Source organism: Setaria italica, chromosome VII (genome assembly GCF_000263155.2).
Source record: "Setaria italica strain Yugu1 chromosome VII, Setaria_italica_v2.0, whole genome shotgun sequence".
In the NCBI taxonomy this organism is placed as follows: Eukaryota; Viridiplantae; Streptophyta; class Magnoliopsida; order Poales; family Poaceae; genus Setaria; species Setaria italica.
The window spans coordinates 28,653,551-28,667,888 of record NC_028456.1 but is presented as its reverse complement, the minus strand read 5'-3'; the positions used below and the strand labels follow the sequence as shown (position 1 = coordinate 28,667,888).

General features: G+C 49.7%; 2 protein-coding genes across 2 annotated transcripts; both read left to right on the top strand.

The window, feature by feature from the left end:
• The first annotated feature begins 376 nt into the window (after nt 1-376).
• Nucleotides 377-2,274, top strand: LOC101756154. Its single transcript, XM_004976595.4, has 4 exons — nt 377-661; nt 750-950; nt 1,291-1,506; nt 1,612-2,274. The coding sequence occupies exons 1-4, from the start codon at nt 602-604 to the stop codon at nt 1,888-1,890; spliced, it is 756 nt and encodes a 251-aa protein (XP_004976652.1). The 5' UTR covers nt 377-601; the 3' UTR covers nt 1,891-2,274.
• A 6,135-nt stretch (nt 2,275-8,409) lies between these two features.
• Nucleotides 8,410-10,695, top strand: LOC101755483 (28 kDa ribonucleoprotein, chloroplastic). The gene is made up of 4 exons (XM_004976594.4): nt 8,410-8,810; nt 8,946-9,044; nt 9,513-9,788; nt 10,314-10,695. Exons 1-4 carry the CDS (start codon nt 8,508-8,510, stop codon nt 10,467-10,469), a joined length of 834 nt encoding a protein of 277 aa, XP_004976651.1. The 5' UTR covers nt 8,410-8,507; the 3' UTR covers nt 10,470-10,695.
• The last annotated feature ends 3,643 nt before the right edge of the window (nt 10,696-14,338 follow it).

Sequence of the window (14,338 nt, the reverse complement as noted above, 5' to 3'; positions counted from 1 at the left end):
TGCAGGAGCTCGGGATGAAAATTCTCCTCCACTCGACAGCACGATCGGATTGGGGGGCACTGACTCCACTGCCACTGTCCTTGCTGGTTCGTCCAGTGTGATGATCCATGAGAGAGGAGGAGGGGTCGCGGTGAAGGAACAGCGAGATCTGACGGCAGACTAGGTTCCATCTCCTGAACCTGACCCTGAAGCGTGACAGGGTGAGGGGAGGGGTGGAAAGAAAAATTTCTTTCGGGGTGCGGTGCTAGCCGGGTTTTAGCGGGCGGCGCACCGGGTCCGGGAGGGGGAGCGGATAAGGACGAGCTCGAGACCTCGACTTGGCATGACACGAACACACAAAGCATCGTTTCCTGTTGGTAATTTACCACCACTAGCACACACCGGTGCTGTGATACTTGTCGCTGCTTGCTTTCCTTTCCCCCGCCCGGTCTACAAAGACCTCAGCTTTCCTACCCCCACTTCTTTCTTCCAAAGCCTCGCCTTTTTCCCTTCCTCTCGTCTTCCCTCTCGTCTCTCTCTCTCTCCCTCCAAATCCCTCCTTCCTTCTCTCTTTCCACATTCATCCTGCTCTGCAGCTAGCTGCTTTGGTTGAGGATCGGAAATGGCAATCGAAGATGAATCGCCGCAGCTCAGAGTCAACACCACCAGAGGCGGCGCCATGGTAACGTCTTTTTTTGTAGCACTCCGTTCTTGCCTTTTTTTTGCTGGATGGATTGGTGCTAATGGCGGCGGCGGATCGAATGCGGCAGGGAGGAGGGGAGTGCGACGGGGCGGAGAACCAGCGGTGGCCGCCGTGGCTCAAGCCGCTGCTGGGGACGAGCTTCTTCGGTCAATGCAAGCTGCACGCGGACGCGCACAAGAGCGAGTGCAACATGTACTGCCTCGACTGCATGAACGGCGCACTCTGCTCCCAGTGCCTCGCCTACCACCGCGATCACCACGCCATCCAGGTGAGCTCACCGCAGCATTCCTTGGCGTCGGATTGGAGAAGCCGGCGCCGGCGCCGGGTGGGCCTTTCTCTCCTTGGGAAGAAACGGCCGATTTTTCCGCCGCCGCTGCGTGCTTCCTCTATCCATAGCCGCCTCTCTCTCGGTCTCTCCTCCGCTTGCTAACAGACTTGGTGTTCGTTGCATCCAAGATTACAACGGCCAATCTTTCCTTAGACGCGTTGGGAAAAATCCAAAGATTAGGATAACTGACTTCCTTCAACGGGCAGGCAGCAAATGCGGCCTGTTCCATCCTCGGCTTCTCGCTGACGGCGATGCGTGCTCTGTTTTGCTTTGGGCGCAGATACGGAGGTCCTCCTACCACGACGTGATCCGGGTGTCGGAGATTCAGAAGGTGCTGGACATCACCGGCGTGCAGACGTACATCATCAACAGCGCGCGCGTGGTGTTCCTGAACGAGCGCCCGCAGCCGAGGCCCGGCAAGGGCGTCACCAACACCTGCGAGGTCTGCGAGCGCAGCCTCCTCGACACCTTCCGCTTCTGCTCCCTCGGCTGCAAGGTACGCTCCGCCTCCGCCAATCCAATCCGATGCATCCATTCCGTTGTAATCGCAAGTGTGATTTGCAACAGCATTGTACTCATTGCCTTTTGATGCCCCACGCAGATCGTGGGCACCTCCGGCGAGTTCCGCATCCGGAAGAAGCACGCCGCCATCAAGAAGAAGAAGAAGCTGCCGCACAAGGGCGGCGCCGCGGCGGCGGCGGCGTCGGACTCGGAGGACGACTCGTCGACGAGCACGAGCGGCGGGAGCGACAAGAGCAGCGTGGTGCAGAGCTTCACCCCGTCGACCCCGCCGGCCACCGCCAACAGCTTCCGCACCGGGAAGCGGCGCAAGGGCGTGCCGCACCGGTCGCCGTTCGGCAGCCTCATGGTGGAGTTCTAGAACGCGGCCACGCGGCCGCCCCTCGCCAAGGAAGAAACCAGCGGTACACCACACCACTGTAGCATACGCACCCCTACATACCATACTACTCTATAGCTGTTGGATCGACCGATCTGCATACCATAGCCAGCCAAAAAGGAGGTAATGCAAGCAATAACGAAGGGCCCCATTGCACGCCTGCGCTTCTGGTAGGTTTCAAAAAAAAGAGGAGGCCGGTGCAGTGCGGCACGGTTACTTCACATAGTAGTCTTACTGTGCTAGTGGGCCTTGTTTAGTTGGCCAATTTGGGAGATGCAAAATTCCTGTTCCAGCACTGTAGCACACTGTAGCGTTTCGTTTGTATTTGTGAATTATTGTCCAAATATTGACTAATTAGGCTCAAAAGATTCGTCTCGCAAAGTACAACAAAACTGTGCAATTAGTTTTTAATTTCATCTACATTTAGTACTACATGCATGTACCGTAAGTTTGATGTGATGGGGAATCTTCTTTTTGCATAGTGTCAAAATTGGGAGTTGGGGAGTAACTAAACATGGCCTAACAAACGGTTTGGGTCTGGTACCAGCCTCTGAAAGGAAAACGAGGTAGTTGTGGCAGTTACTCTCTCCTCCCTCCTCTCGTCATCAGTCCCTACTCCCTACTAAGTTTTGCGAGTTTTACCATAGGGGTTTTCTCTAGTTACCAGTGCTTGATGTAGTAGTAGTAGCTGTACATATTCATATATACTGTCACAGATGAGATGGGGAATGGTAGGAGTCGAGCTCCGGTGTTCATATTCGTGTGTAATAAAGAGATATAAGAATGCTGCTCCTGGATGGCCTTCAATGTCAAATGTGGTTCGCTTGCTTTGATTTGGTGATTTCTCCTCTCCCCTTGTTTCTCTGTACCATCCACCACCGGATGCTAGAATCAGGGCATCAGGCCGTGAAATGCAGGGGGCTGCGTTTCTGACGGCAATTGAGGGCATCAAACCTAACTTGGTACAATGGGGATCGATCGGTGCCGGCCGGCGGTTACGCGGTACGGCTTGGTGAGCCGTGCCCCCTGCCTAACTTGGTTGACCCGCCGTTTGCCCAGGACAGCGGCCGGTCGATGCCGACGTTGTCGTCGTCGCCGTGGCCACCGTCGCCACACCGCTGGGCCGGCCGGGGTTCCTTCCTCCCATACGGAAGGAGAGCCGCCCCCGTCCAACCGCCGCCCGCCATTTAAACCCCTCTGCTGCGCGTGGGTAGGCCCTCCCTCGCAGTCGGCGGCTGGACGCAGTAAAGACGGATCGATCCAGAGGCGAGATCCATGGGGTCGTACGGCTCCCGCGGTCCCGCGCGCCAATGATCCGTGCACTGGCAGCGCCACGTGCGGCTCCCCGAACTCCAAGAATCCGCGTCCCGTCGAGGGAAAGCCGAAACGTGGAACGCGCGCCTGGGCATTGGCCCCTGCCGGGCTCCCAGGGGGGATGCCGGCGCAGTGGCGCGCAGGGCCGCTTGCGCTTGGCGTGTCGTGTGCGCGCCGGATCGAGCGCTTGCCCCCCGCGTCACAGCGTTCGGGCCCTCTGGCCTCTGCGATGCGCTGCAGCGGACGGGAGACTGGAGAGCGTGGGGACGAGCGCTGCTTGTCCTTGCTGGCCGTGTCCGACGGGCACGACGAGATCGCGCAATGCCGTGGTGGACGCCTGCGCCGCGCTCCCGTGCCTCGTCCGTCCGTCCCACTCGCGCGCGCCGCGCGGCGAAGTGGCTGGAAAATGCGGCCGCGCCCAGCCGCCCACCACCACCGCGAGACCCCGCGCGCGACGCTGGCGTAGGCGACGCCGCCACCCACCCACCCACCGCCCACTCGGCGCCCCCCGCATCGCACACCCCGGCACACGCACGCCCACGACTTTCTGCCGCCGCGTGATGTCACTCGCCCCCTGACCCCTCCGTCGCTACGGAGTACGGACACGGTTCGGCGCCGCACCCGGCCGTCCGTGACGCGGGCTCGCCCATCGGACGGCTCCCCTTTTCCTTCCCGATCGCTAGCGACAGAACACAAATTACTGTGGGACACGCAAGGCGCCACCGATGGGCCATGGCTGGCAGGCCGGTAGATGCTTCATACTACTACTAGGTACTAGCAGATCAACTGGCCGGAGAAGAAGATTTGGATGTGGATATGATCGGATCGCCAAAGAGTCACGAGTCCGGGGGGATATTTTGGGAGTTCCTACTGGTTTTCCACGGCGAAAGCAACGGGGGGCCGGGCCACCACACCGTACTTGCTTCGTTCCCTTCAGCGAAGCGTCCGGCCGGCGTACGAGCCGAGCCACCTTCAGCTCCTGAATTTCGCCAAACAAATGGCTAAACCCAGGGCCCCGCGACGCGTACGTACACCCTCTCCTGGTTCCATCTCTTGCTCCCTGGTGGAGTGGTGGTGCTGGCCAGTGTCATGAGGGTGTGTACGGTTCGTGTTCAACTAGCGGCGCTTTTGAGGGCATTTCTCCACTTCTTTGGCGCGGGGTATCGGCGAATCGGCGAGTGGGTGGGTGCGCTAGGGTCCATGGCCACCACCACCGTTCCCTCCCATCTCCATTTCACCGTGATAATTGAGCAGCTGCTGCTGCTGCTGCCTAGTGGTATGGTGACATGGTCGGGCGCTGCCCCACTCCGCGTCGTGGGATTGATCACCTCTTTCCATCCGATAAGTTCGTAGCAGCAGGCCAGCAGCAACACTGCAACAGGAGGAGGAGGATTAGGCCATAAAAAAACGAAGAAAAGGGTCTTTCAAAAAAAAAACGAGAAAAGGCTCGTGTGGGGGGCGACAGATTCTGAGCGATCTCCGCGACGGCGAGAGGGGGTTAGCATGAGGAAAGGCGTGTGCATAATGCACGCACGAATCAGCGTGCCCTTTCTTTCTTCGAGTGGATCAGATGGAACCCTAGCGAAACTCTCATCAGACCACTTTTTATTTCGGGCAATATCGCCGCTTTTCCCTTCTGATCATGGCCATCCATTCCATCGTATCGCTTTCGATTCGTTCCAGCAGAGTTCGCGGGGCACGGGCGGCAGGCCAGTCCAGTTTTCTTTTCTCCTCGCCCCTCCTTCTGGATGTCGACATAGAAAATTCTCAAGAGATGTGCGTGACTTTGGCGAGGCCAAGTGGTGCCAGATTTTTCTCCGTCCCGTCATCCGGTGCGTGCGCGTTCCGTTCAAAAAGGTAGATATGTTGAAAGGGTTCTAGCCCCGGGCTGCTAGGTCCCAGGAATCGGGCCTTGTCAGGAAGCGCCTTCCTTAAGAAATCAGCAAAGGTTGAAATGATGTCTGGGTCCGACAGGAATTAGCCCTGAATCAAATGGCAATCATCGTAATCTCTAGCATGTGGTGACATTTTCTTTTTTAAAAAAATAGAAAGCTACCAAGCATGTACAGTTGCAGATACTCGCAGGCTTCCAGTTTTCTGCATCTATCATGTTCCTATTCGAAGATGGGCAGATGGCACATGGCAGTGGATCTCGGCCTTTTAAGCCTTGGCCCCAACCGCGTGTGCTCACCATCAGGTTCCTACTAGAAGAAACATGCCACATTCCACAAGACTCCAATTCGATACTACTACTAGTACATCAGTACGTTTTTTTAACATATTGGCAGGAGCTCTACCCTTCATTTAAGTAGGAGAAGAAGTGCAATATTACAAATCATTGTCTATTACATAAATTGGGGTTATCACTCAAACTCTTGAAGGAAATTATATTAAGCAACATTAAGTTACATGAAGCTCGTCGCCTAGCATTGGGTTGCCACAGCGTCGGGATGGAGGTGCGGGCTGCAGGTGTGGAGCGGTGCTTGGATGGAGGTGCGCGGCGGAGCTGGGTTGCAGGCGTGGAGCGGCGCCAGGATGGAGGTGCGCGGCAGAGCCGGGCTGGAGCTCGTCGGCATGGCGTTCGCCCGCGGCGGTTGACGGTTGCTAGCGGGCTCTCGGTGGGTGGCGCGCGCGGTTGAAGGCCGGGCAACCGGCGCGAGCAGCGGAGGAGAGCGCGGTGGTTGGAGGCGCGCCGCGGCCGGGAAGTGCGCGCGGCCAGGAGGAGCGCGCTGCAAGGCATGTGGCGGCGGAACGGCAAGCGGACGCGCGGCGTCGGCAGGGAGGTGCATGTGGTGGAGGGCGCTACACGTGGGCAGCGGTGGAGAGCGGCGATAGAAACGGAGGTGGAGGTACGGCGGCACGGCGAGTGGAGCGCGACATCGGCGTCACCTCGGCTGGGTTGCCGTAGTAGTGGTCCGGGAGTACTGAACCATGTATGTGCAGCGAGGGGTTGTATTGTTCCAGGTGAAAGCCCTCACCGGCCTTTGTACTGGTGGACATGACGGCGGCATCCTAGGATGTCGTCTTCCTCATTGGAGGCGTCATGTTGGAATTACAATCCTGCTACACGGGGTTCTCTGGGTGAAAATCCTATCCAGAGTGACGACGACGCCATTGGTGTCGTGCCCTCCTTGAATGCGCCGTCTCTAAAGACCCAACTTGGTTCGTGGCATTGCTTAACCACTGTTATAGGAGGCCATAGCTGAAGGCGACAATGCTACCGCATAGTGAGTTGAATGGGTGTTGCTGAGCCCAGGTGCAGGCAATCGAAGTTATGGTGGCGGCCAGGGGTTGTTGCATGGTTGTCAAATTTGGCTGCTTGCAGCGGACCGTGGCAGCTGACGTTGCTTGGCAGCGGTCAGTGCGGTGTGGGACTGCGTCCAAGGACGGCGCTTGTGGCAACGACAGCGTGGGACGCTAGGTTTGCAGCGGACCGCGGCGGGTTGCTCAACTTGGCTGGACTATCTGGTGCGGGACATCGTCGGAAGGCGGCGCAAGTGACTTCTCTGGCTTGTTGACACGGCAGAGAAGGCTATGTGCGAGGGCGAAGCAACGTGACGAGGTCGACACACTGCAGCGGCTTGGCTGATCAATGGAGATCCTGGGGAGCGGGGCAATATCGCTCACTACTCTGACAATGATAAAAGAAACGGATCCGCGACGTGGAGTACTGCGGTGGGTGTGGCGAGGCCCCCGCGCGTGATGTCTATTCGAGGCGACGAGAGAGAGACAGAGTCAAACGGCGGATGTGGCGAGGGCCCCGCGCATTGTGTTATCGTGGCGGCGGCTGCGAGGCCGCCTGCGAGAGGTCCGGATTCGGTGCTATCACCCTGTCAGGTGGATAGTGATGTTACAACGGTACTATGGCGGAAGGTCCTGCATGATGGTGGCCTTCTCGGTGCGGTGCGGTCTGCTTTTCAGTTCAACATCGACGCTAGGTTACGTTGGGAGGTTTTGACGACTTCTTGACTGTGTATATGGTGGTACGGGCTGCGGTAAGGCTTCAGCTCTGTCGCCGATGTGTTGAGAGGAGTTGAGTTCGGCACGGGTTGATGTCCCGATCCAACCGGTCAATATATTGTAGAGTTAAGTTGTGTGTGAGGGTGTGGTGCAGCATGCGTTGATGACCTAATCCAACACGTTGGTGTTTGCGTTGTTTTTCCTTTTTGTTGTTTTCGTCCGGTCTGAATTTCACTTTCTATTTTAATATAATCGGCAGCACTGGTTCGTTTAAAAAAAAATACATCAGTAACGGAAACAATGTAAGAACGAACAGACAAAGTCCATGCCAGATTGGTAGCGAGCAGAGGAGATTCTGCTCCTAGGGCACAGGATGCCACTATGTATTCTCGATGAAACAACGATAGATTGCCTGAAAAGGAAAATGAAACAAGGATGTGGTAATTCACAAATGCTGCATTGTTCAAGAGCGTCTAAACTTTGTAGGACCGCATTTAGCCAGGGATCAGTTTTGGCGCACCTTATCATCCTTATTGGTATAAATCTGGGCGTTCCATTTTATGTCTGCGCTTGTAGGATGACGACTTAAAGTACATTATTACCCTGTCTGAGAAAGAATCATCCATCGCCCTCAATCTCAAACAGTAGAGCCCGTGAACGATCCGACCACCGTGACAAGATCCAACAAATACGGAAGACTAGTTTCGGAATGTCCAGGGTTCAGGCGTCCAGATCCTCGGTCTGCCTCGCGAAGAAATCAGTGGAATCCGTAGGTAAGCTTCATGAATCGAGCTTACCTGCTGCTGCGCTTAGCTTAACTGTTGTTGGAAGAAAGGGTTGGAGATGAACATGGAAAGAGTCTACTCCAACTCAACGTTTCTGAATGTGCGTTTTTTAAAAAAGAAAAGTCTTGTGAATGTGTGTTTTTCTGTTGAAGGAATTTGTTGGGCGTCATTCTCTACACTGATAAATGAAGTAGACCATGTCGTCAAATCCGAGCTGAAAATCGACCTATCGCACCTGAAAGTCGCTTCCGATTTTAGGTAGTGAAACTGTTGAAATGCCATGTTTTCTTAGATTTTGAAATGCAGAGTGCAGTGCTGGCCTGCTGGGCGTCCACAGACAGTCAACGCCATACATCTCTATTCTCAGCCTCTCACATTTATCCAGCGGCCGGCACCCACATTATCCGAAACGCAACCAGGCCGGCCCAAACACCTCTCGATCAGGGGCAGAACCGTCAGCCAAGCCACGCCCTCTCGAGGCCCAGCCGGCCAGCTCCCCAAATTCCCAGCACGCCCCGCCCCCGCGTCCCGCGCGACCCAATGGCGCTCTCGCTCGCGCGCAGCCCCCACACCGCCGCGGCGCTCCCGGCCCCGCGGGTTTCCCACTTTGCCCCTCCCCTGCCCCCGCTCCGCTCCCCTCGCCGCCATCACCGGGTGGGCCTCCGCCTCCGCTTCCCGGCCGCCGCCGTCGCGGCCTCGGAGGCGCAGGCCGCCCCCGCGGCGGCGGAGGAGCTGCAGGGGGAGAAGCGGCGGAAGCTGTACGTGGCCAACCTGCCCTGGTCCGTGCCCGCGCCGGAGGTCGAGAAGCTCTTCGCGCAGTGCGGCACCGTCAAGGACGTCGAGGTGAGGGCCGCGTCACCGGTTTTCGAGGAAAAAAAATGCAATGCCGCGTGCCGTGGCGAGCCGTCGAGGCGCGCTTTGGATTTTTCAGTTGCGATTCGGCTTTTTGAAAAAAGCGCTTGTGTTTGTTTGGTGAAGCTGATCAAGGGGAAGGATGGGAGGAACAGGGGCTTCGCGTTCGTGACGATGTCGACGGCGGAGGAGGCGGCCGCCGCCGTGGAGAAGCTCAACTCCCACGTGAGTGTGTTTGCGGTTGCCTTGACGCGTTTCATCTGCACCATGTTGTGGTTTCAGGAATGAGCATGTTCTGTGATACTCACAGTATCAGATAGACATAGTTCAAATGCAAATGTGAGTATCAGTTAAAAAAATGTAGATGTGACTTAGCTTGTGGCTGCTACATTACGTCTTGCTGCATCCACTGACCTCACTTGCATTCTCCTGCACGGAGGCTTTCAGCAATTTCAGCAACTTACTGGATATATGGCTTGCACTTCACGTGGACATAGTCTTACTTGTAATCAGCATGAACCCATTTTATCAGTCTTGTAGACATAGAATTGATGTTTTGTTCAATGAACTTGTCATCAAGATGCTTACACCTTGAGGTTTTCTCAAAAATATGCATTGAGACCAAAAAATTCTGAGTTCAAGAAACTCACCCATAGACCTCTTATGCTAGTTTCTGCATGCTCAATTTTGTAGGAGGTAATGGGGCGGAAAATCAAGGTGGAATTTTCAAAGAGCTTCAGAAAACCTGCTCCAACTCCTCCTCCAGGCACCATTATAGAGCGGCACAAGCTCTACGTGTCCAACCTTCCATGGAAAGCAAGAGCTCCCAATGTCAAAGAATTCTTCTCAAAATTTAACCCACTTTCTGCTAACGTTATCTTTGATAATGGAAAAGCAGCTGGGTACGGTTTTGTTTCCTTTGGGACAAAAGAAGAAGCAGAGGCTGCTCTCAGTGAGCTTGATGGCAAGGTGTTACAGACAAACTTCTGCCTTTATGTTTTACAATTTACAATTAGAATGTGGATCGACCATTGATACATCAACTGCTGCAATGATGTTTAACTGAACAAGTTTGACGTCAATGTTTTCCATTAGTATTTTACATATCGGTACCTTCTTATATTACTTTTTTTGTGAGGATATAGCATGCCTCCTTTGACACATACCTCATCTAGATAAAAATTAAAATGTTACTTGTCAGTTATAAACTGTATTGTTCCCCCCCTCATATTGTGGCAAGCTGTCAAATGGAAGATAACACGTCTCAGGGGCAGCTGTTAGATGCCTTGCCTGCTCTCTATTTTAGAGATGAATTATAAGGTCCCTGACCATTGGCTTAGAATAATAAACCTGCTATCATACAGTTTCATGAATCGTCTGTCCTATTTTTCCCTTTATTTTTTTTAAAAAAATTGGATGTAAGATGCATTAACTACATGCACACCAATGACGAAACCACAAAGGTATCAGACTTACGTTTTGTCCATTATGTAGGAACTTATGGGAAGACCTGTTCGTTTGAATTGGAAGGAAAGTGGTGATGATAAGGTTGAAGTTGTAAAGGCTGATGCTGAAGTAGAAACTGTAAATACTGAAGGAGCAAGCGCTGATGATGCCAGCGATGATGGAGGTGAAGATAAACAGGAATAGTAAAAAACAATATGCTGGCCTAGAGGAAGAAAGTTTCATACGCCTTATTGATATAAATATAAGAATTGATATGGAGCCTTGTTGTACAGCTGGAAGTTTTTCTTTTTTCCATACTTCCCGGTGCGTGAGTGCATGGTGGTTGTGCCTATAATTACACTTATAACTCATGGTTGGTACTTAAATTAAGTTGTTTCTGTGGAAAATTTAATTCCACATCATCGTAAAACTTCTCATTTACCTTATGCATTGAGGAATCTTCAGTGTGTTGTATGTAGTTTGCTTCACTACTTTTGTGTTGCAGCTACCGCTCCCTGAAATTTTCTGTACTTAATTTACCTTGCAAATTGCAACATGTGTAGATTCATGCAGCATGAGCAATCAGCTTGAGACTCAACTACCTTTCATAATGATGGGGAATGCACAACCATAATGCTCAGTCCATTTAGTATTAAAATTTGAAGCTTGAGAGAAATGTGCCTTGAGTAACACACTGTCATATCAGGAGCATCCAGGAAAAAAATCCTTTAGTTCCTGGAATATATTTTAATTGGCAAGTTATTGCTATGTTATTTTTTGTAAACTCAGATCTGGTCTCTCTTTTTAATCTAGATGCGGATATCAACAGCTCAATTATCATTACTTTCGCCTTGTTCTGCAGTCCTGCTAAGGAAAAGGCCAATGAAGAGCAGTATCTCTGACTTCAGGTGAAGCAATGTCCTTGCTGTTGCAATCATATTAAAATACGGTTATGTTTTTATCGTGGCGATACTATCTAGTTATTTACAATTCATATGGGTTATAAGTTTCTCCTGCTGAGACACTTTTGATCTCCTAATTTTGGATTAATGCTCATTACTTTAACATTCTGTCAGTTTTTGTTTATGTACAACTCTTCCTCTCAGGGCACTTTGGTATGGCATGTGTCCTTAAGTCTCTAACTAACTAACTAGGGTTGTTTCTTGACAGACCTAAGCTTTTTTTTTCAACTTTGAAATTTTTCCAGTTTTCTTTCAACCCTCAACTCCAATAACAGATCGCTTTGCACCCCTGCGCTTGAAATATATCCTTATTTTGTTCTGTCTTCACTGTACAGGACCTTGTCGTACCTAATTGCAACTCAATGATTTAGTGATGGAAGTTGTATCTCCTTATTCAATTGCAAAAATGTGAAAGCCCCTACACTCTTCTCTCTCTAAGTTCAAATGTGGTTTTTTTTTCTTGTTATAGACTAATTCATTAACCAATTCTAAACACTTTAAAGAAAAATCGAGAAGTTCTGAGCTCGAAATTTTTTCAAGGAGATGCATGTGAAATTCCGAATTTGTTTCAATCTCTCACAAAAACAGATAAGTAGCTGTTGTTTTGCTTAGAACAGTTGTAGAAAAGATAGAACTGAGTGGTGAGTGCAGTATGGTCCCGTTCATAAGAAGTTGTAAGATATCATGGTGGCTACAATTATAATTACCACACACCAACTTTTCATGGTGTCTGGTCAAGGAGAAGCAAAGTGGCAAAAGAGGAACATATTTAATTCTACATAATTTAAAGCAGCCACTCCCACAAATTTTAGGGGACTAAAGTGGGACAGATTGATGCAAACTGAAATCTGTTCCCTTTTTTTTTTGTCAAAGCAAGCTCAGGTGGTTAGTTTTATCTTTTTTCCCCTAACCTCAAAGGGGTCAAAGTCTTAAAGCAAACCCTATTGGCGGGACTAATTCTTTAGGGAAAAAAGAATGATACTGTTTCTCTTTTTGTTGTGGTCCACCACTTCATCAGTCTTCTCCTCCAAACCTCCTATTAGCCATTTCCACACACAAACAGGGGGAAGAGAAATTTTCTTTTGTGGAGCGAATGTTCTTCATGGAAGGATATAAGAATAGGTGATGGAAATCAGAATCAGCTAACTTGGTTTTCCTGTTTAAACTTTTGGAGCCCTGAATGATTAATCTACTAGTTACCATGCTGTTATCTTTTTGTGGTAAATTAATTTGAAGCTGGATACCTTCATGCCTCTTAATCCATTTCTACCACTAGAGTCTAGAGATAATATCCAGAATTTTTTGTAGTAATATACAAGCAACTGGATGACTAGAGAATATATTGTGTTACATAGTGCAAAAAGTAGATCTATTTTGCAGGAGCATTGGTAGCTCCAATAATTTATTGGCACCACAGAATATAAAGCTCACTGTTTATTAAAGAAAGGCTTTTACGTTTTGCCTATTTTTTGCATTTTCTTTTTAGTTCCTTTCATAAGTGGGATGCAGTTGCATGGTTTGCTTTTGTTCGTTCCAGTTCATGCACTTCATAAGTATTTCATTCATCCTCTTGAATTAAATATTTTCCTCCTGTTGCGTTTCATTTATTTTTTGACTAATGGTGTGCAAACTGTTTGGTCTGTTCTGTTCAAAGTATTCCTATCTAAGTTTTGTACATCAGTTAGCATCTTAATTTGTTCTACAAAAGCATAGCTCTTCAATTGCTTTCCAAATCAGAATAACATGACACGTTAGCCTTTTTTCCAATCCCTTGAGTCATGAATCTCAGGAAAAATATCACGTAATTGCATTACTCATATTGTACCACGATTAAGCGGAGAGAATGAACTCACTGGATGGTCTTCTGTAGTTAGCCAGGAATATGGTGGCACTTAGCTTTCACCTGAATGGAACCATACAGGTCCCTTTGTCTACATGTGTTCCAAATTTGTCACTTATATTTTCTCTGTTTCTGTGGACTGTCATGCATTGACGGCACTGCAATCCCTGTTATCTGACAGCTATGTGCTGATCACAGAAGGAGAAGAATGCTGTATATAAGCTGGAGTATCAAAAGGTAAGGAAAAAATCTGAAGATTTTTCAACTATTTCTGAATTCCCAATTATCTCTATCCAACTTAGAATCTATAAAACGATGCCTGTTCTGCATTTCTTATCTTTAAGATAAGCTTGGTCATGTGGCACTGCCTTTATTTAGATTGATTTGCATGCAGCATGAGGATAAACTGCATTGTATGCATGTATCTGGATCACCAGTTCAATTTTTCATAAAACTTTGTCCTCAAGAAAACATAATTTTCATATATCTTTGGTTTAAACTGTCCTTTTACTTGAAGTATAAGGGATGGTCTTTTCGATACCAGTACAAGCTATTAGGGCTTATGTTGACACTGTAACAAGATTAGTGTCACAAAGAGAGAAGTAAATTCAAAGAAAGCTGTTGAATAGTTGGAGTAATCATCATCTTTAGTTACTTGAAGAGAGAAACCTGATGTTGAAGGAGAGACTTCATGGCTTATGGTACAGGACAGTCCTTTTCTTCCTAGGCGAAACAGTAGCGGTACCAACGTTACCATTGGCAGCACTACAAGATAATGGAAATTTTAGCAGCTTTACCTTTATGAAAGTTACTTCTTTGACACTTAGCAGAGCTTTCAAATGTTCCCTTGATTTTCTTTATTTTTAATTGAATTTGACTGATCAAAGCTTACAGACTGTTAAACTTAGAAACCGGAAAACCTTGCAATGAGAGCAAACCAGGTCACAGGTTTCATTTGCCACATTGATTAAGGTTTAAGATATTTTCACACTGAAAATTCAACCTTTTTAAGTTCCTTCCTCTTTCAGTTGAGGCTTGTACTGGTAGGCTTGATTAATGCTACTGCTCTGTTTCTTTCTCTCTCTATTTTTTCTTTTTTGTGTGAGAGTGTATTATTCTATTGCTGTTTGCTGTTCATTTCTTATATTATCATATCAGCCGGGTATCTTGTTTTCCTCATCTAATGTGTGTGTGTGTGTGGCAAAGGGGCCATCGAAGTTAAAAGAGGAAAGCAACAGGAGCAGACAGAGGAAAAGAAAAGGAAAGAGGAG

Coding starts and splice junctions, on each gene's coding strand:
- LOC101755483 (XM_004976594.4), top strand. CDS start 8,508: ATGGCGCTCTCGCTCGCGCGCAGCCCCCACACCGCCGCGGCGCTCCCG. Junction 8,811..8,945: donor GCACCGTCAAGGACGTCGAG/GTGAGGGCCGCG, acceptor TGTTTGGTGAAG/CTGATCAAGGGGAAGGATGG. Junction 9,789..10,313: donor TCAGTGAGCTTGATGGCAAG/GTGTTACAGACA, acceptor TCCATTATGTAG/GAACTTATGGGAAGACCTGT.
- LOC101756154 (XM_004976595.4), top strand. CDS start 602: ATGGCAATCGAAGATGAATCGCCGCAGCTCAGAGTCAACACCACCAGA. Junction 951..1,290: donor GCGATCACCACGCCATCCAG/GTGAGCTCACCG, acceptor CTTTGGGCGCAG/ATACGGAGGTCCTCCTACCA. Junction 1,507..1,611: donor TCTGCTCCCTCGGCTGCAAG/GTACGCTCCGCC, acceptor TGCCCCACGCAG/ATCGTGGGCACCTCCGGCGA.